This window comes from Myripristis murdjan, chromosome 21, assembly GCF_902150065.1.
Source record: "Myripristis murdjan chromosome 21, fMyrMur1.1, whole genome shotgun sequence".
Classification (NCBI taxonomy): domain Eukaryota; kingdom Metazoa; phylum Chordata; class Actinopteri; order Holocentriformes; family Holocentridae; genus Myripristis; species Myripristis murdjan.
The window spans coordinates 11,777,376-11,798,474 of NC_044000.1; the positions used below are offsets into that span (position 1 = coordinate 11,777,376).

Below are 21,099 nucleotides of genomic sequence, written 5' to 3' on the forward strand. Positions count from 1 at the left end.
AGGGCCTTTAAAGTTTTCTTTTTTTAAATTTCAATATAAGATAGAAAGGGAAGAACAAGGGAGACAGAGGGGAATGATATGCGACAAAGTAATGATCCTTCAAAGTCTTGTTTTCTTTTGATGAGACTGTTTATATTTGAATTTTAAAAAAAAAAGGATCTTTTTAGTGTGTGTAGAGTGTGTGTAAGCATAAGCAGAGAGAACTTGAGTCTGGGCATCAAAAGAGCTGAAACCCACGTGAAAAGTAATATCATCTTACACTGCCTCATGGGATTCTCTGAATTTCACTATGAAAACTTTGAAATCTTTGAACTCATCAGTCGGCTGTTGCTGCCTTTACAAATGTTGTCAGGAACAGGAGTCTGCTGAGTTTCTGTGTGGGCTCTCCTCTTTATCTAACCACATGGAAAGAATTCAAATAAGCTCGCTGAAGTCCAACCAAGAAACTTTGCTGGAATTTCAATGAAAACTGTGACAGACAGTGGTGGTGTGTGTTTCTAACACTAGGTGGCAGTATAACACAGATGCCCTGTCATTAAAGGACTTAACAACCCGGTCTATGAGTCTTTCAACCTAAAACTCCTATTTTCAATTATAAATGGATATTACACATTTTCATTATATCGGCATCTGGTAGATTAAATAAACAAGTTTGATCAATAGCAATTCATATCACACATAACCCAGACTGTGCAATACAAGTACATATAACATACTTACATAACTGGTTTGTATTTGTAATGCATGCCGTACTGAGCATTTAATCCACAATTCACTGGCATTGTATAGAGTATAATAAATATACCTCTATATATTATTTTGTGTGATCATCTAACATCCATCATAAAGACAAGCTCTTCTTTTTGTCAAGCTGACAGCAGCACATGTAACAGATGCTATTTCTTGGACAAATTTCCAAAGAATGGAGAGTCTGATCTCTCTCTTAGGCTGTTTTTCTGTTTCTCTTGGAAAGTTGTACAGCAAAAAAAAAAAAAAAAAAAAAAAAAAAAAAAAAAAATTAGGCAACTGTGGCCAAGACAGAATCATCTGTATGGCTCAGATGCAGGTTTCAGCTGTATCTATAGGATTAATGAGCTGTTTGTTTGTTGGCATGGGCGAGTATGCCATGGTGAGCATCCTTGTGTTTTCACCTGGCTGACATTCATCAGTACAAATTAGTGTTTTATGCTTACAGCAGAGGATTGGTATATAGTACACTAAAAATATATTGCAGACAAGAAGGCATTAAGATATAATCTCAAAATTTATCTATTTGCTGTTTTAATTAGTTTTGTAAGGGAACAGAAAAAAAAACTTAAGTGCAGAGAAATGGGTTAGTAAGTATCATATCTGTGTTATATTTTTCCTTTAACATCTTCAGATGGAACTGATCAGCGAAAAATTAGTAAGTTATTCACTATTTTGTTCCCATTTTTCCTCTTTCTTAGGCAGTGTGGACGTCTGAAGCAATAGCTTGCCTGTTTTTTTTTTTTCCTCTTATACTTTTCAGTTTTCTGTCTTTGAGACAGCTCAAGATTGACCCAAGACAATTTTTCGGGAGACGCTTGAGATTTTCCAAACCATTTCCCCCTGCTTCTTTTCTTATGAAATAAGTTTCATAGGCTTACACTCCTGAGCTCATAACAAATGTGTTTTCTGCTCAAACTTTCCTATACCCCGGGCCCAACAATTCCCTATCTGTCTCATTGCAGTGTTGTTTCAGTGCTCTGTGAAAGAAATTTCGCTCCCCAAAATCCTTTCCAGCACTCCACGCCTCCAAAAAACTGTCATATTGCCTCAGGAATATGAAGAATTTCTACCATCACTTGAGATGTCACTGACAGCACATCAAGACATTATGTGATTCTAGTGGAAACGAAACAGAAACATAACCTTATTTACAGAAAAGACAACCTATATAAGCAGCTGATTTTTATGCTGGCATACACAGTTGAGGATTAGATTCTTCTTATCCATTATGCTCAAAAAAAAAACAAAAAAAAAAAACGACCACACACACAGAAACACACCCACACATCCATTTGCACCCATTCCAAACATTCTCGAGGTTACTTTCCAAAGACAAGGTTGTTCCAAACCTGCCCAAAGCCTGAAGGTCTCATTTTTTTGATGAAATTCTCTGCCAGAGCTTCAATCTCCCGTCTCTTGATTCCTAACCTCGGACAAATGAGAGTCTTTGTAGTCAATGCCAAATTTTAGCATGCGGTTCCTGAGAGACACACACTCTGAAGGACAATGTGAGGGGGTGACAGTTGGAAAGTTATATTGTCTCACAAGACTGACTTTATACGCACGTTCAGGCTGTGTTAATCACAAAGAGACGGAGGTGATACTGACTGATATACGGTCATTTCAGAAAGTGTCCACCCAGCTGGAGGGTTTACCTTGGGTTACAAAACTTTGCAAAGTACACTTATTTGGGATTTTTTTTTTCTTTGTCTTACACTGTATTTTCTGAAAGTGAAAAGGAAACTGCAGGAAGTTGCGTGAATATATTAAAAAGAAAAGGGTAAAAGTCTTAAAAAGAAGTGTTGCCCTACAGCTACAATTCACAAAAGTTGTGAAAAATCGCAGTCCTTGCCTTGAATTTACAGGGATATTGTCATTGAACATGCTCCACACACACACACACACACACATACACACACAGAGATACACACTGACACACACATACACACCAGTCCGAGGATCTTCAGTTTGACTTTGGGGCCACCTGTGACAAGGGCACTGAGCTATTAGTCCTCGTTTGCACACTGCTTGGACAATTTAGCTATTCAAATAGAGCCCGCTTGCAGGGAAACAGCTCCTTAATGAAGAGATGGCTGGGTAATATGCCATAAATCTCCTCTTTTTTTTCTTTTACACACACACACACACACACACACACACACACACACACACACAAATACACAAGGTCTGACTCAGTACGCATAAGGATACATTATGTATGCCTATACATATGCATCTTTAAATGCATCCTTAAATGTTTGCGTGTGCACACACACACACACACACACACACACACACACACACACATGCACGCACGCACGCACGCATACACACACACACACATGCACACACACACCTGTGCAAGGACAGAGTGATATTATAATGTGTCCTGGAGGGAACTGGGAGCATTTTTTTTCTTCCCCAAGTAAATCAAAAGGGTCAAAATGCAAATGTCAGCTTTTCCTCCTCTCCCTCCTTTCCTTTTTAATTATTCTGTCAGGTTCAAAGAGTCTTCATCAGAAGAGCGCTGCTCTGACGAAGGAAGGCCTGAGCTCACAGATAAGCCCAATCTGTTTCTCCTCTTGACACTTTCTTCTCTATACTTAGCCTATCTATCCCCCTTCTCTCACAAACTGACACTTAGCCTTACCTCAAAGCAAATTACAATGTATCACTATGCGCAGGGCGCCCGCGAGGCGCTTTGGCCATTACCAGCCGGCTGTGGATGTCGAGTCAATTCATTTACATTGTGTGGCATCTTGTTGCTGGCTGATTTCAAAAGCTCAGCGTCAATACAAAACGTTGTCAACAAAGCCTCTTTTTCAGTAAATGTCCGGCATTGTTGATTTTATATGGAATGGCCGATGCAAAGGGATGGATCTGCTTTCACTCTGCTGGTCTTAGATCTCCATCAGGCATGCTCCCACTGGCTGTTCTAACTTAAAGCTGCCCAAAGACTAAAGGTTTGAAGCAGCCAGATCACGGAGCTCAGTTTGTTTTGTTGTTGTTTTTGACCAAACAACCAGTTGCACCTCAGGGATGAATAAAATACTGCGCTGAACTGAACTGAACAAGCTGGCAAAACCAGTGCCATCTTTTAAATCCCCCCTTTCAAAAGACCGGCTTTTATATATTTTAATTTATGCAATTCTGTCTTTTTGCATGCATGAATGAGTTGAATGTACTACTCCCTGATGAAGGCCACAGCATGGCCAAAGTGCATTGGAGCTGTTTTTTTTTCTTCCTTTTTTTATATATTCTTTTCAACTAGCGATAAATAGATGTGTTTTTTGTTATTTTTTGGCCTAGAGAATGCCTTCAAACCTGTTCTTTTTCATCAAACCTCCACCCCCAACCGAAGAGCACCTTAAACAAAGGCCTCAACAAAGAGAAACCTAATAGAAACACACTGCATCCTGTCTTTTTATAAATGTACCTGAGTTGTACTTTGTATTAATTTTTGTCAGTGAGGGTTTGCAATTCTGTCATGAAATATAGTGCCAGCCATTCCCTTAAGTGCAGTCACCCTATCACTCAAAAATGTTCACAATGCATGAGGTTACGGAGCTGCACAGTGAGAGAAGCAAGACATTATTGATATATATCTTTGAAAATTGAACTTCAGTCAGTTGTGAAGACCTGTTTGCACGTTGGCTGAATCCCTCATTTTTGGCACGAATGTCAGATGTATTCTTAAACTTCCACAGTTGTGGCTTGGAAAGCTGTCGGGGAAGCTGCAGCAGCGTTGTCCTGCATTACCATACTCGCCACAGAGATATGCAAGCAGATCTGACAGTTTAGGGAGGATTTTAGCACTTGAACTGAAGCTGAACTAAAGATTTGTAGTAAAGTGGTTCAGTGCAACAGCTTGTCGTCTTTTTTCAGTCATTCAGCAGACTTTTGTGTTCAAAGTGACTTACAGTAGGAATATTTTGTCAACCAACTGTATGTTACACTCATCAGCTAAGCCTAGAAATTTCATTCAGTATGAAAGAAATGTATTTTTTTAATAGGGAAGGAGATGCTTACATCATAGATCTGTCATTGCAATTTGTAACCATACCTATATACGCTATGGGCTACTGTACTGGCTCATTTCAGCTTCCTATAGACTACCCGAAAGTTACTTGGTATGAGATTTTACCCCTGAATAGATGCACCATGCGTTCTATCATTTTCTTTTTTTAAACACACTTCTATCTGAGGACTCTCCTCACTCTCAGCTCTTTTCCTTGGCCTCAGTGCCAATGGCTGTGATGCTATCACTGACACAATAAACACACACACACACACACACACACACACACACATGCACACACACGCACAAGGTCACAGAGGTACCCTAGCCAATGAATAACAGGGGGCTAGAGCTGGCCGAGGTGGAGACTGGTCTTGCCATGCGATTCGCCACATACATCAACTCTGCTGAGCAGAAAATTGAAATGGAAATGCGGGCCTTGAAAGAGTGTGGCTCCCATTTACCCCTGGACCAGAGCTAATGATTTGTCATTTCTCTCAGGGGCACTAGCTGGTGCCCTCGCTCTCACACTCATATTGCACAAGGGGGTTGGGCGACCTCACCCTCCTTCTTCAAGATATTTCTAAAATTCTGTATTTCTTTAATTTTTAAATTTGTTCTATATATAGTGTTTATTTTAAGTATATATTGTGTTTACTTTTACCCTGATCTCAGCAAGGAAACACTTTACATTCAAGTTTTGCTTGTCACCTTATTGCAATCTGTGTGTTGCCTCATGTACATTTGAAATATGCATTAAATTCTACTTATTAAATTAGATTTTGTGGCTTCCAGTGTGACAATTTGTCCAAAAAACTCATGGACTTCACTGCATCTATCAAACACCTGCATGGGAATTTGCCATTATGCAAGGCTAATTCAAATAGGTGTAATAAAGGTTTTTGTTAATTTATTCATTCATTCCAAAACTTCAGCTTTACTGTGATGTACTTTTAATCAGACCTGGGTGCTAATAATAATATTGAAATATTTGAAAATAATATTTTGCCCATGACTGTTGTTAGTTGTGAACAAAAAGCCTGGTGGTGGTAGTTTTTTTTGTCTAATTGCACCATCTCCAAAATACAATACGTGCATCTTAAATAACATGATATTAAGGTTTATGTAAACAACAGCACGGCGGCTGAGACTCAGCAGATGGGTTTTGAATTATTGAAGACTTGAGAGTTTCTTATATGTTCTGGCTTGAGCTGCTTTAGCTTGTCATGGCTGCTTGAATCCGCTTTTTCATGAGCTTTCATCATGTCAATCGAGTTATGACCAAAGGGACTAAGCAGCTAAGGCGAGGCTTGATGTAGGATTTATTATTGATTGTGTGAGAGCAGCATCGAGACACAGACACACAAACACAGACACTTGCGCTGCATTCCTGTTTCTCTTTCAGAAAAAAAAAAAAAAAAAAGACTCCTAACCCCTAATTTGCACATTAGAGGATTTCTGCATATTCTCCAGACATTAATTTTTTGACCGGATTGGAAGATATTAGTTAATACTCAACACATATACTTACAGCGGCTGGGAAATAACTGTCAACCATACCGCTCTTGGCTGAGATTCACAACCATATGCATCAGCTTGCATTAAATGGTCTGGACCTACATTTATATGAAATGTGACACCATGAATTCAGAACTGAAGAAAAGTTCTTTCCCTTTACCTTTGATATGATATCCCAACATTTCAAGACCTGAATATTATCAAATTCTTTATCCAAACATTTCTAGACATTTGAGAGATTTGCCTTTCATGAGTGTATGCCTAATATTAACCCCTTTCCTTTACCATAGCATTAATTCAAGCCTTAGGGTGGAGCATCATTGACTCAACGCCAAAAATGGCTCCTTTTTAAGGTGAAGCCCTGCCAAAATGGTTAATAATCAAAACACATGCCGACACACACACACACACACACACACACACACACACACACACACACACACACACACACACATATATAGAGAAAACTTGATGACCTGACTTTACCCTCTGTGTGAGTTGAAGATTAAACCTGGCAGTAAAATGCATAAGACGCCTTCTTCTGGCTAATCCAGCCTCACCTTGAGTCTGATTGACAACATACAGGTTTGCGTTATCCTTCTGCTACAAATTTCCTCTCAACAAGCCAACTAAGCTACTCTACTTGAGTCATGGAATTTTTTGGGTGACAGAGAGCTGCAATATGGTGCATATTTCTAGCTACTCCCAGGATGTTCCTTTGTTTAACTTATCAAAAAAGAAACTCAATTAGCTATTTTTTTAATTTGACAAAATGATCCCTTATCAAATGTCAGCTTTCCTTCTACAACACAGCAACAGAGTGAGCGCAGGGCTCGTGTTGAAATGTGTCACTGTGCAAGACCACCGCTTCCCGTAACCATGACAAATTCCAGTAAATTACTCGTTCTTGGTGAATGAAGTGATTGATACTAATGATGATGAAAATACACAAGGGTGTATTTGAATAACAATGGAGATAATATCTTAATCAAATTGCCTACATAATCAGAGCCATGCATTAAGACCCTTTGCAATGGGTACGAGCTTCAAGCCAGCAATGTGACTGGTAAAAGATGTATTACAGCCATACTGAATGATCCTGTAAAGCATGGATGGCTATGCTTTTTTTTTAAACCAATGGTAACTCGATAATACATTTGGTTCATGTAGGACTCATTATGCTTGTGGTGTCTTTCTGTGCGGGTTGAAAACAATAATATATGCAGATGATTTTTTTTTTTCTTTAACTGTGATTATGAATAGCCTCTTTCCCCACCTTGCTGTGCCTTGCATCACTTGCATCACCCATAACAACAGACAGGACTGCACTCTGAGGTATTACCGCTACAATACTGCTGATTTACAGACAGACAGAGACAATAGCACTCACAGCTGCATCAAAAAAGAATCCCAGCCATGTGCAAAAGTAAACTAAGATCTCCTTTATTCTTTTTTATTCATTTTATATATCTATCTTTATCTGTTTATTTTTTTTCTACACGAGTCCTTTGAAAGTTTGTCATCATGCGAGGTGCAGCTTCAGTGTGGGTAGTGCATGCAAGGTGGTGAAGTTTCGTGGTGGAGGTTTTACACATCGGACGACTGGAGAGAGGGACGTTGGGTTAGCGGTGGTGCTGGACCCCGAGTGCACAAACACCGACCGCACTGCAGTCATCAGAAAAACAAAACAAAACAAAAAAAAAACACTCCACCACAGACGCAGCCAGGGGGCACGGCGCTAGTGCGGGCACTAGACATCTTTGAGGACCACAAAGGTTGAGGGGAAGCAGTTCAGTTCTTGCTATAATAGTTTCCATCCGATCCATAATGGGGGATGGTTTTTATCATGACATCATCAGTTGACATCTTTAGTGCAGTCAAAAAAATGAAACATACTCTAGAAGCAGGCAGTCTTTAGAAAAACCAAAACAAAAAAACAAACATCAGACAGCTTTGCAGAGAGAGGGAAAAGAACGAAGTTTGGGGTAAAGGGGAGTGGGAACTTTCATCCAGACTCCTGTTTCTGGTGGGGCAAAATTAAAGAGGACATCAGAGGTATTGCTTGTGATTGGGTCTTGGTCTATTTGTTGGGGGTGGCACTTGGTCCCATTGTTATTCGGGATGGTGATATTCCTTAAACCACATTTCAAGGTTTTTACTTCCAAGTCAATTCAAATGGGACATTACCTTTTCTTGTGTCCCTGATCACAAACTTGAAAGCAACACCTGTTTTGGTGATTTGGTGAAGTTTCCAGTCTGCCACAATGTTGGCAAACTGTTCGTTCCTGCAGAACACAGGTAAACTGTACCTATCTGCCTTTAATTCGTACTTGTGAAGAATCAATAGATATAGTTTGTCAATATTCTTGCCTCCCAATGACACTCTTCACTCTAGTGGCTCTGAATTATGGTATCCATGTCATTTTTTTTTTCCTCATTTAGATTGTTGAAAGTTTGAACTCCACAAACGACTACCCATCCAGCCCTTTATTAGGGTGCTGGGAAACACTTTGGCCGACTGGAAACCTCACCAAATCACACAGACACTGAATGGACAGATTCAACTAGCGGAAAGTGGGAACATTTCTTTCTCAATTTGGGTGAACTGTCCCTTTAATACTGATTTGTACACCTGGGGAAGGGGCTGAGAGTGAGGAAGGCTTTGACATTATCCAGCCTCCAGTCTGTCTTGGACTCTCTCAGTGCACTGGATCAGCAGCTCCAACAGTCTTCGCAGTTCATAGCTCAAAGTCTCTCGTCTGGAGACAGGAATCCTGATGTTGCATCACAATGTTTACAACCAAATGTTACTGGTAAAAAAATAAAATAAAAATACAAGACTTCACATATGCCAGTTGGTGGACACTTTTAACCACAGCACCTTACAGTACCATGAGTGCATACATTTTTAGCATGGGTGGCAATGGAAGGTGTAATCCTGGCAGTGTTAGTGCCATGCCTTACCTATTGAGAAACACAGGATCACTAATAATTTAGAAACAGTAATAACTTCACAATCCCAGCAGTCTGACAGGGAAAAGGTACGGGGGTCTTACAATGTTTTCAGGAGGATGGGATGAGCTGGTTGCAGGAGGGTCAGAATTTGCCATTTTGTTATTCATTATATACACAAAACTACGATACTGTACCCATAGCAATATCGCAGTTTACAATATATACAGGTGGCCACTGACAGCTACAAACGCACTAAAGAAGCCTGACAAGTTCAATTCATATAGGTTTTTCTTGTACAAATCAAAAATACACCGGTCAATGGATATACAAAAACAAACCATACTCAAAATGCCAAAAGAACTGTATATAACAAGTGTTTTCAAGGGGGGGAAAAACATTTCTTTGTAAAGAAAATAGCGGGACGGAAACATAGATGGACATCATCTTTGGTGAAGATTCTACAGAGTATGCTTACAGACTTTATCAGCCCACACACATTGTATAGCACACACGCTTACTACAGCTGGGAATAGGAATTCATTGCAGTTACTTGGCAATGTGTCCTAATTGGTTATGAAGAATGCAAGGAAATTGTTGCGTTCAAACATCACCAGGGTGGACGGGTTAAGAGAGTGACATTATGTCCTAAGTGTCTTCGGTTTGTCAGGAAAAAAGAGAAATAAGGAGGTGAGAGCCTGTTGCTGGAGTTTGTCAGAAGTTAATGTGCAACTTCTGAAGTTGTACACGCTACTGCATTTAATTCAAATGTTGTGTGTATTTTTAGGGACTCTTACAGTGATTTTTGGGAGGGATTACCTTGTAAACTTGGAGCAGATTCAATCTGATTTGAGGGTGTAACCTGGAATTATGTGGCATCTACGTAACTTGATGTAAGTGGCACTATGAAGACATGGCAGTCGTTCAACAGGTATCCTGGATTCCTGCAGCAAAGTGGCATGGGTGTGATTAGGTCTGTTTTTAGTGTCACCATTTTAACTGCAGCGTCATCCCCAAACCTCAAACGCTCAATCTTGAGAGACAGAGGAAAAAAAAAAAAGCCTCCCTGACGTTTCCCCCCCACACAAATACACAAGCAAACAATCACAGGAAATCTAGAAAATAGAGACAAAGATTCAAAGCTGCCTGTGGAGGAAGATGCTGGCATTCATTCAAAATTATTCACTCATGGACGCACTGGGCTCTCCATCACGTATTCTGCTCTGCAGGCCTCCCAGTTCAGTTCCCATGCAAAGCCATGGCTTAGTTCAAGAACAAAAAGAAAAAAAAAAAGATACAACGTGCAGCACCTCCCAAAACTTGTCCCAAGACCCAGGCGAGGGGAGGAGCTGGGTGGGTGCACCACACCCAACATGGCCCCACTGTTCAAGTATGAAATGAGGATGACATAAAATAACTTAAAGAGCATACCCATGAATGAATGAATGACAAAGACAATCAATGAGTGTCAAACTGCTGTGATACATGGCCTGTTAAGTGTGTGTGTGTATATTTTTTTCTGTACGAATAAATAAAACGATCCCACGGCCACAATATCTTGGAACATGTTTGTCTTTAATACAAGAGCTAAGGAACATATAGTCTTTTCTCCGAGGGAGGGACCCAATAACACACGTTAACCATAATAATATAGCTACTTTTCAGTACTAGATTTACATCCTACATACATAAGCATCTTTAAATTAAAGGTCATTATTACCATGTATGCTGTTGCATGATGGCCTATTTTCAGGTCCATACACACTGGTTTCAGTTAAGAAAGATTAGCCTGTGTGTTTCTAGACTAAATTTCACCCTAGACTGAGTACACTTCTTTATCAAGGACAACGGACAAAATGGGATTCACTTCAATTTCCATGACTATGGCATGAAAACATGAATTCTCTGGGGAATAAGAACAACAAGACGGGCGTAAAACCAAGGATTCCAGTTTTAAAACAGAAAACAAGTAGATGAAGAGCACCGTCGATTAAATACACACAATAAAACATAAACAAACAAAAAGACAATAAAATAACCCCAAAACAATAGCATGAGAAAAGAAAAAGATGAGGCTGAGGTCCTCTGAGGAATGACAATGATGTGCTAGGGATGGTTTGTAAAACTATGCACGTTCATTTCCACATGTACAAAGTGCACGTGCGTGCAAACACATGGGACGGAGGTAAGAGTCTCAGTGGGCTGGTTGTTAAGAGGGGGCTCTCCTGTCAGGCCTGGGTCGGGGGTGATGAATTGGGGGGTTTGGTAATCCCTCTGCCCTTTCACTCCCTCAGGAGTTGAGGGTGAACTGGTCTTGCTCGATGGGCTTCTTGACCCAGGCCCCCAGGCCGGCCTTGTGGAAGGCCTTGATGAGCGTCTGCTTGGCGGTGTGGTACTCCACGGCCGCCTGCTTGGCTTCGTGGTAGGAGCTGGGCTTGGGCACCTTGATCCGCAGGGTGGACGACAGCTGAGGAGGAGAGCAGAGGAGAGGAGACAGGCAGGTAAATAACACAGTCAAAAAGAGTGAATGAGCCATTATTCAAAGATAAATGAGGTGGAGCCAGGTCAAGCTCTGGATGGCCCTTAAAAAATAAATAACATAGAGTTTGTAACACTGACGGCTGCTCCATCTTCTGTCCTTCTCTCCATCTCTTTCTCTGCAGCAGTTTATGAATATAGATCTCTCTGACAGTGTTCTCTGTCTCTGAATTTTTTGCTGCACAATGTTCCTGCTGTGGGGCTTAGCATTTCAAAAATGCTGGCAACTAATGATTGGTTGCTTTCAAGGGACCATCTTCTCAAGGGATGGATGAAGACATTTAACTCTTAAGCTGCAATCAATCTAAGCTATATGATTAAATCAGGAAGTCTCTTACTCTCATATACTCTCTAGTTTTAGGGCAGGGTGGATTTGAACCTTTCCTCCACACCATCAATTCCTGTAATGTTACTGACTGATGGCATCGATCATTTTTAACTGTTTTGTTCTGATTTGTGTGACATATTTTCAATTCAACTCTGCTTTAACTGCTCTCTCCTACATTTAGCAGTGCATGTGAAAGGTCACACATGATGATTTTTTTTTTTTTTAAAAAGAAACACAGTAACTTTTGTTCTGACTAAATTTGAAATTACTTTTTGATGTAAATATACTGCATGTACATTTAATCACCAGTACCTTTACTATGACTAATATGTAAATTCAACATAATGTAAGTTTAAACACAGTAAGAATACATTTACTTGGGAAGGATATTTTGGTACTATTTCCACCCCTGATGTGAAAATAATCTACAGTATGTGTCTGTGGGCATGGCCGAGTGTGTGCATGTGTGCTCTTCGTACCTTGGAGTGCAGGCGCACCCAGCGGCTGTAGAGAGCGTGTTTGCAGAGGCGTGAAGCGCGGCCCATGTCATCCTTGCCTGTGGTGGCATTGATCACCTCCAGGGCCTGGTCGCCCACCGCCCAGTTCACACTGAAGTTGGGTGCCTTGCCTGGCTGCCTGGCCTCTGCGTTGCTGATACCTGAAATCAGAGCGACAGCATTCAGGGTCAAAGACTAAAAAATGCTCCAAGGATGGTTCGTTTCCATTGCCAAAACAATCCCATGGGGAGGTTTTTTTTTAACAGGAAGATAAAGTTGTATTTTCAAAAATGTCCGTATCCACGTGGACATGGCCTGAATGCAGACTGTTATCACATGGCAGGGACCAGTCGGATTACCATTCTAGACACTTTTCCCCTATATTGTGGTAAGAAAGTCGAGATTTAAAACAACAAATTAGAATTCAAAGTGTTATCAGTCTGTCAGGAGAGCAGCACAGCAAAGGCTACACTTGGGTTCCTCTAAGTAAGTGTGTGGACATAAATATGTATCTATCCTTGACTATTTAGGCCAATTCTTACCAGTTCACTAAACTTATGGCTAGTCTTCATGCAGAGCATCAATTGCTGAAGTATCCTTGAACAGGACACTCAATTCCCAGCTTCTCCACTGGGTCTGACTCTATGAATATGAAGTATGACAGTACTTTTAAAAAAAAAGCCCAAAAAACAAGGGCACAAAAACACAACTAGTGTTGGTATTAGCAAAATGGGCCAACAACTAATGGATGTTTTTTTGTTATGTTACCATGATGTGTCAAGTGGAGCTGTATAATTCACCAGAGAGTCTGAAGACAGGGCCTTTTCTCTCCCAGCTCACAACGGGGCATCGGCCTCTGCAGACTCAGGCATAAATGGGAGATATATGGTTGCAATAAATCCCTCTGTCTCGCTGTGTGTGTGTGTGTGTGTGTGTGTGTGTGTGTGTGTGTGTGTGTGTGTGTGTGTGTGTGTGTGTGTGTGAATGTATGTGTTAAACTCCTTTGTTCCATTTGGAAGCACTCGTGGCAGATGATGATTTAAAAGGGATGAAACCCTGGGTGCCCTAATGCCAGAGCCCTTCACTGCTAAAAACTCTCTAAAGCGGAAAAGGTTAATAACCTCGAACTATTATCTCCTTTACCTGCCATTTAGGGAGCAACCAGAGAGGAGGAGCAGGGGTGCTGTGAGAAATTCAAGGCTCTCTGACAGGATGTAACCTCCCCCACTCCTCCCCCAGGTTCCATCTAATTTAGTACAGTGTCACCTAACTTGTCTGAATGGTCCTCTCCACTTGCAAGAATAACGAAAAGAAATACAAGGAGATAAAGTGGTGAGGAGGAAGAGGAGGAAACAAGCAGGGTGCAATCCGAAGCAGAAGAGGGTGCAGGGGAAGCCAGAAGGTGGAGGAGGTGTCATGAGGATTTTCAATCTGGATGATGCTGTGCTGATGTTATGGTCTACTTTGTTCTGTTTCTGCCATGTACTGTGTTTGTTCATATTTGTTCTTTGTTCTCACGTTATGGTCTCTCTTAGGAATTTATGGTTATTACTTTCGCCTCTCTGCTCACTTTTGTTACATTCAGTGTCTGTAAAAGGTGTACAGCGCGATTCTGTGTACAATGCACTTCATATATATTTGTTCTGAGAACAAGGGGGAAAGGAGGAAGAAGTAGAGCAAGGAAAAATAATAAAGGGGAGAAAACTGCAGGGAGAGCAAGGGAGCAACAAGGGAGAGGAGTGGGTAAACAAGGAGGTGGTAAGAGAGAGATGAAATGAGAGAGAGTGTCGTGAGAAAGCTGAGTAGGAAAGAAAGATGAAAAAAGAAGTTTGACCACTTGGTGATTCAAAGTTAATACAGTAAAATATGATGTTCTTTAAAGTAACATGCTAGAAAGAGGATCAATGAGATGGTTGAGAAGTGTACACATGAGACAATTAAAAGGACACTTCATATATATACACTAGTATCCTACAGAGCTCTGAGCAACTAGAAGAGAAAGAATCGATGGTAAATTTAAAAAAATGGAAAGTCAGAGAATGAGCAGCTGCAGGAGTCCATGTCTTTGACCTTTTCAAAAGGTCATGCAAATCTTGGAAATTTGCACAAAAGATAAAGCTATCCAAATTCCACAGGAAGTAGGTAAATGCCATCTGAATCAAACAGGGCGGAGAAAAGCGATAACTGTCTTCCTGCTGTAGACTGACAAATGAGGCAGAGCAGAGTGATTACCTATGATCCTCTTTGATGTTTACTTCAGCAGCTCGAGTGTGTTTGCCAAAGGTATACAGGGAGGCCTCTACCGAGAAACATGAAAACGTGAAGAGGATTGAATGATGCTATCATTTCAGCTTGGATACTTCAAGTTACACCACTTAGCCACACTGTGGGTCTCTAATGCTGGTAGTGCTCATGCCGTTTGCATACATCAGTACCAGGGTAGTACACAAATGTCTTCATCTGCCTCCCGCAGTTATTGGTATGTTTACCTAAAAATGTGGCAAGTTGAGTACACAAACTACCACAGGCAATTTTGCAGCATTTGGCTAGCTCTATTTCGAGGTGGATACTGACCGCTGAGTAGAGGTCTGTTGAGGGTGAACTGCTGGGGCAGGTCTTCGATGTCTGCGATACGCTGGTACATGGCCCTGGAGAGGTGGTCGGCGTGGTAGAGGCTGCCCAGGATGATGCTGGAGAAGTAGATTGGCTCTGTGAAGTAGCTCATCAGAGAGCCCTGGATGCCCACGACGTTCCACCTGCAGAAGGAAAACACACACATTAGGGTGCACTCAGACTATTCTGCTTTTTTTTTTTTTTGCTGGAAAACTGCTGTCTTAACTGCATTTCATGTTGATCCTTGGAAATAGTGGGTTGCATGATGCACACTTTGTTTCCACAGCAACAAACTGTAATGCCTGCCTCCATTCTCAAACTTAGGTAGGGAATTGAAAACACTAGAAACTCAGCAACACAGCCAGTGGGCTCCCACGCTGGCTCTTTATCATCAGAGTTATAACCACAAGCAACTTTTGTACTGATGCTTGACTCATCTTCACCTGTTCTAAACTGTCAACCAGACAATACAGCATCAAACCCATCCATTTCTTTATTTCAATTAGTTTGTTAATGTGAACTGCTTCTCGAACAAAAGCTATTGTGAAGATTTGTCTTTTCCATGATGCGATTGTTTGCCTTGGCTTATGCTGTGCAAGCTGTATGGAGTCATTCTGATGTCAGTTTTGCCCTTTTTGGAACTCAAAAAAGCAGCACCCATTAACTTGAGCTGTTACGCTGTTTGACTGGATGTCAGTGGAGGAGATGCATTAGTATCCTGAACAAACTGTATTTGCGTAGACATAGTTTGTTGAAAAATAAACTGTCTACCTTTCTGCTCATATTCAACATGTTTGTCAATGCCTAATTCATTTTTGAGCAAGCTATCGTGAATACATTGAGAAAAAAAGGAACTTTTAGGAGATGAGTGACAGTGTTGAGGTTTTTGCAGCAGTTGGTATTGGTGGACAGCACCACATTTGCACTGATAAGGTTGTTGAAAGCCAATGATAACAAGTGATAACTGTCATGACTTTCACTGCTATGATTAGTTGAAAATGATTTATGTGATTTTAGCTGGCAGTTACTAATTTTTTTTTTTTTTTTTTGTTACTAGCTTTCCCCAATGCTTAAGCACAAAAGTGAGTGGTTTCTCTATGCGTTAGATCGCCTCTAGCTGTGCTCACGACCCCCCCACGCTCCCACCCCTCCCCCAACTGGAATGTGGGGGAGCAGATAACGACCAAACTTTTTAGTGTGATCATTAAACTGTTTCTTCGCTTATCCCTCAGTGACATACACGTGACACACTTCACTAGAATGGTCACCAAAGCAGGGGCAGCCATTAGTGGCACACTCCAAAGTAATGCTAGGTGTTTTGCTCAAGGACAGCTCTGGGAGGTCACTTCCTATTAGCGGACTGTTTGTCTAACCAATTTGCCACACTTGGGGGGAAACAAGCACACGTGCAGGTGGACTGGCTATTAGTGAGGTACATGGAGACGTGTACACCCACACACCAGCACAAGCAAATATTTCAATACATAACCGGCCCCCACCACCTACCCACACCCACCCACCAACACACACACACACACACACACACACACACACACACACACACACACACACACACACACACACACACACACACACATAATCCTACAGTTGTGTACACTCGGAAGTATCCAATTTCATTTTCTCCAAACTTCTGTGTATTTCTATGCTGTGTCATTAGCCATCTCTCCCTAGTCATTTTCCCATTGACATGCTCTGTGAAGCATCACCTGCCTGCCTCACATAGAGCAGTTCTCCAATGACATACAGAGAGCGAGAGAGAGAGGGTGGGTGAGAGAGAGAGAGAGAGAGAGAGAGAGAGAGGGAGAGGTGAAGGGGATGGAGGGGGTGAGAGACAGAGAGCAACAGAAAGAAAAAAAGAGGAAGAATCGGGAAAAAGGAAGCAAGAGAGACACAGAGAGAGAGAGAGAGAGAGAGAGAGAGAGAGAGAGAGAGAGAGAGAGAGAGAGAGAGAGAGTTTAAGGACCATTACAAATTGACAGAAACAAGACGCTGACAAACAGCAATGATGAGCACTTCCCTGTCTGTCTCTGACTTCAGGCTGACTGTTTGAGAGTGTGTGAAATTAACAACACAGACCCGAGTCGACAAGGAATACGTGAGCACAAGACCTCAGGCTACCAAGAGAGGAACCATTTTCCAAATGTTACAGACTCTGTGTATATGACTGTGTGTGTGTGTGTGTGTGTGTGTGTGTGTTATTGTGTGAAACTGAGGAATGGCAAAATGAATTCCCTGACTCCATACCTTTGGGCAGCAAAGTACACATCCAGGAAGCAAACAGCAGCTTTATAATATTCCGTGCTGCACACATACAGCTGCAGTAATAAAAAACATACACAGCAGTTTTTTTCATCGCTTTCTTGAACACACATGCTGGTATATGGCTGCACAAACACACAGTTAAAGATCACACAGACACTACGTAACGGACTCACAAATATATGAACAAACATACTAACACTTATGTGCACAGAAGCAGCCAATTTAAATTCATCAAACCTCTGTGGACTTTTACACTGTAATATTTTTTTTTTCAATATCACACTCTGTGCACACACTCACACACATGTACACCAAAACACAGACATACACCCACACGCAGACCCACACACCCACACCCACACCCACACACACACACACACACAGGGCTGGATCAAGCTGGAAAGCCTATCTAATCAGCTGATTTAGAGGAAAAAAAGAGAGAAAAAGAGAGAAATAACCCATAACTGCTTTGCCCAATGCCCATCCTCTAATGAGCCCATTCAAATGGCTGGGAACAAGAGACACGAGGCAGTGAACTCCTTGTGCTTTTCAATGCCATGGGGCAGCGTATGTAATCAAAGGAAAATGAGGAGAGAGAAAGCGGGGAAAGTGCAGGGAGGGAACACTGAGGGCACAGTCAAACTGTGCCAGCCAGTTTTCGTATTAAATAGCAGCCCGCCGGCTAACAATCCCTCATACAGGGACAGAGGCTGGTCGCAACAGATTTCTCACCTGGCTAACCGGCCCCGTCGTGGGGAGGCAAAGCTAAGAGTTAAGTAGAGAGTGAAGAAAGAACACGGATACTCTGTCATAATACAAATCCCTTGACTATACAGGGCATGTAAGTACTAGATGTTAATTTTAAAATTTGAATTTAGTGTAAAAACTAAAACCAATCCTTTATCAGAGCCATAAGTGATGTCATCTGTAAAATGTCTGTTTTTTTTCTGGTAATGTAGCAAGACATGGCCGGTGTCTACACTTTCAGGCCAACTTCTGGTGCCAGGCCTGAAAAATGGAGCCTTTAACATATATGGGGAAAAAACACACAGCTTTTCTTAAGGTTCTCCAACCTCTTGGGCCACTGCTGAGCTGGACAGCTCTACTGGCATAGCGACTGACGGTGGAACAAGTCATGCATTAAAAATTCACTTGATTCTACTACATCTATCTTCTTAACGAAATAAATAGGATAAATCACTTCATGAATCAATCAGAAATGCTTGGGAGTTGTTCATGATCTTTAAATTTGAAACACTTCTAATGGAATTGTTCATGAGTCTTAAAAAAAAATGAACAGAGTACTTGATCTAAGAGTACTTTGAAGTGCAGTTTTTTATGTCAATAATGTTTTTCTTTTAGAATAAATACTGTAAAAGTAATCCTGCCCGTCTGATTCTTTTTTTTTTTTTTTTTTGTCCTCCACATTTTCAAAGAAAAGTGTAATTTTATGCTATTACACATTTATTTGAGGACATTTATTTAAGCACTTAATCAAAAAAATGGTTCAAAGCGTGGTTTACAATGTAGAATTCAATTCAATCGTTCCAAAAAAAGAAATGCTGTTAGGGTTAGTGTCAGGGTTAGTGAATAATGTAACAACCTGCATTTCTGTTCAGCCAAAGATTCACACCTCTAATAATGACTATAAATACTGGAATCATTTTAATCACCAAGTACAATGTTTGTACAGGGATTTGGCTTGGTGGTGCTGATGCAGAGATTCAGCCGACGGATGCAGTGAAACAGTACACACTGAGACAAGCCGTAGGGGCAAAAGCACCTCAAATGCCGAGCGAGCAAAGAATGCAGGACATTCGCTACACAGCAGACCTTTCCCTTGTCAAATACACACTCAACATTCAATCATCATGTGCATTCAGGCAGTGTATTTCATTCGTGGCAGGAGGAGGGGAGGAGCAGGCGCAGGAGAAGAGTTATTGAGAGGCTTTATCGTTCATCACAAGGGACGCACAGTGTTGCCTTGAACATGGACAGAGACTAAAGACGCTATGATCTGCCTGCAAAAATGCCTGCGGGACGGAGGACCCATCAATTCAGCTGTCCCTGACACAGCCTGAATAGAAAACTGGACTTAAATTGACTTGGGTTGATATAGCAAGGATATAATACAATACACTACAGCATGAGTAAATTAATAAAACAAAAATATATGAAAAACTAATTTATATATATATATAGAAATGTCTGTAAATTTGATTCCTGTGTTCCTGTGACTTCTCGGAAGATGTTTCCTTCGAACGCAAACTTTTTATATATCATTTTTATTGATTTCTGAAAATTTTGTGAAACGTGTAGCAACATAAAAGGAGAGGAATTTTGTTCATATAATGTTTTATGATCTATAATGTGGAATAAATATGCTATATAAAGCTTGGTGAATGTATAGATTTTGTTTTATAGTATGTGTTGTCTTTTTGTGGTTTTAAAGGCTGCATTACAGTAAAAGGAAACAAATTTCTGAATTTATTAGAATGTTCCGGCTGTTATATCAGTGGCCTCGACCCCTTCGGTCATCATGCCCACAATACTAATGATTATTTATCAAAAAGCTCTTGTGTAAATAACTTATGCAAGCACCAATATTCATCCCATCCCAGTAATCATCACACTATCAGTACTGAGGTATTCGGTCAAGGATATTGGGATATTTTATTATATTAAAACTGAATTTGATTAGAGTGTAAATAAAGCACACAATTACTAACAAACTTTTTTTGCAGAGTGTTTCTCCAATACTTTTAATGGAACGGAACTGAGCAGAATGAGCAGAACGAAATTACCTTGCAATCTTGTCACTGCAGGACATGGTGAGTAACCTCTCCCCCTGCAGCACCCCGTCCCAGGTCTGGATGGTGTTGCTGGACCTCACAGGGATGGTTCCCTCCCCCGACTCAATTTTGGTCCTCAGCTGGCCCCGTGCTTTCCGGTTGGGATGCCTGTCACCTTGATCTGAGGGAGACAACAGAAGAGTGTATTCACTGGATGGATTTAAATACTGATACTTAACAGTCTGTTACAGCATGGTTTGGGGGAATACTTATGATATTCTGAAGATGTGTACGTTAATATATAGCGATAATACCAGAAAGGGTTTTTGTACTGAAGCACCCATAAATACAGGCGTGAATGTTGTCAAGAGTATTAAGGCTTATAAAGCAGTGGCCAACACAGCTGTCTGTAAACATGGATACAGACAAAAACAAAATAAAGCAGATCACTGACAGGCTATCTGCTTACAGAAAGAGGCCTGAAAACTGCCTGAAAGAGGCCTGAGACCTGCACGTCACTGTTTATAATACAGAATAACTGGCCACATTATTGTTTGAGCCCTAACAATAATGTAAATAGCAAAACCTTCCCGATTTTCAACGTGAGCAAACGTATAGCTGCTTAAAAATTAAAAGCGGCATTTACAAAAAACATGACCTATCATTTATCACTATGTTATCAATATTTTCTGTTGCCTCACCAGCAGCCGGCAGACCCCCATCTATTCAGTAACTAATTGAATGTGGCTGTTTTCTATTGAGTCTGCCATGTACAATGGAAAACACTTTGACAGAGTAAGAGGGTGGTTA

General features: G+C 40.9%; 1 protein-coding gene across 3 annotated transcripts in view; it reads right to left on the bottom strand.

Moving 5' to 3' along the window:
• Positions 1-7,708: 7,708 nt before the first annotated feature.
• The window catches only part of adarb1b (adenosine deaminase RNA specific B1b), a 136,168-nt gene continuing 122,777 nt past the window's right edge, over positions 7,709-21,099 (bottom strand). For all 3 annotated transcript variants that reach the window (XM_030080614.1, XM_030080615.1, XM_030080613.1), the window contains exons 9-12: positions 20,302-20,470; positions 15,176-15,357; positions 12,584-12,762; positions 7,709-11,705 (exon numbers count right to left, since the gene is read on the bottom strand). In XM_030080614.1, the coding sequence (XP_029936474.1) occupies positions 11,529-11,705; positions 12,584-12,762; positions 15,176-15,357; positions 20,302-20,470 (707 nt within the window). In that variant the 3' untranslated portion in view covers positions 7,709-11,528. The remainder of the gene's footprint in view (positions 11,706-12,583; positions 12,763-15,175; positions 15,358-20,301; positions 20,471-21,099) is intronic.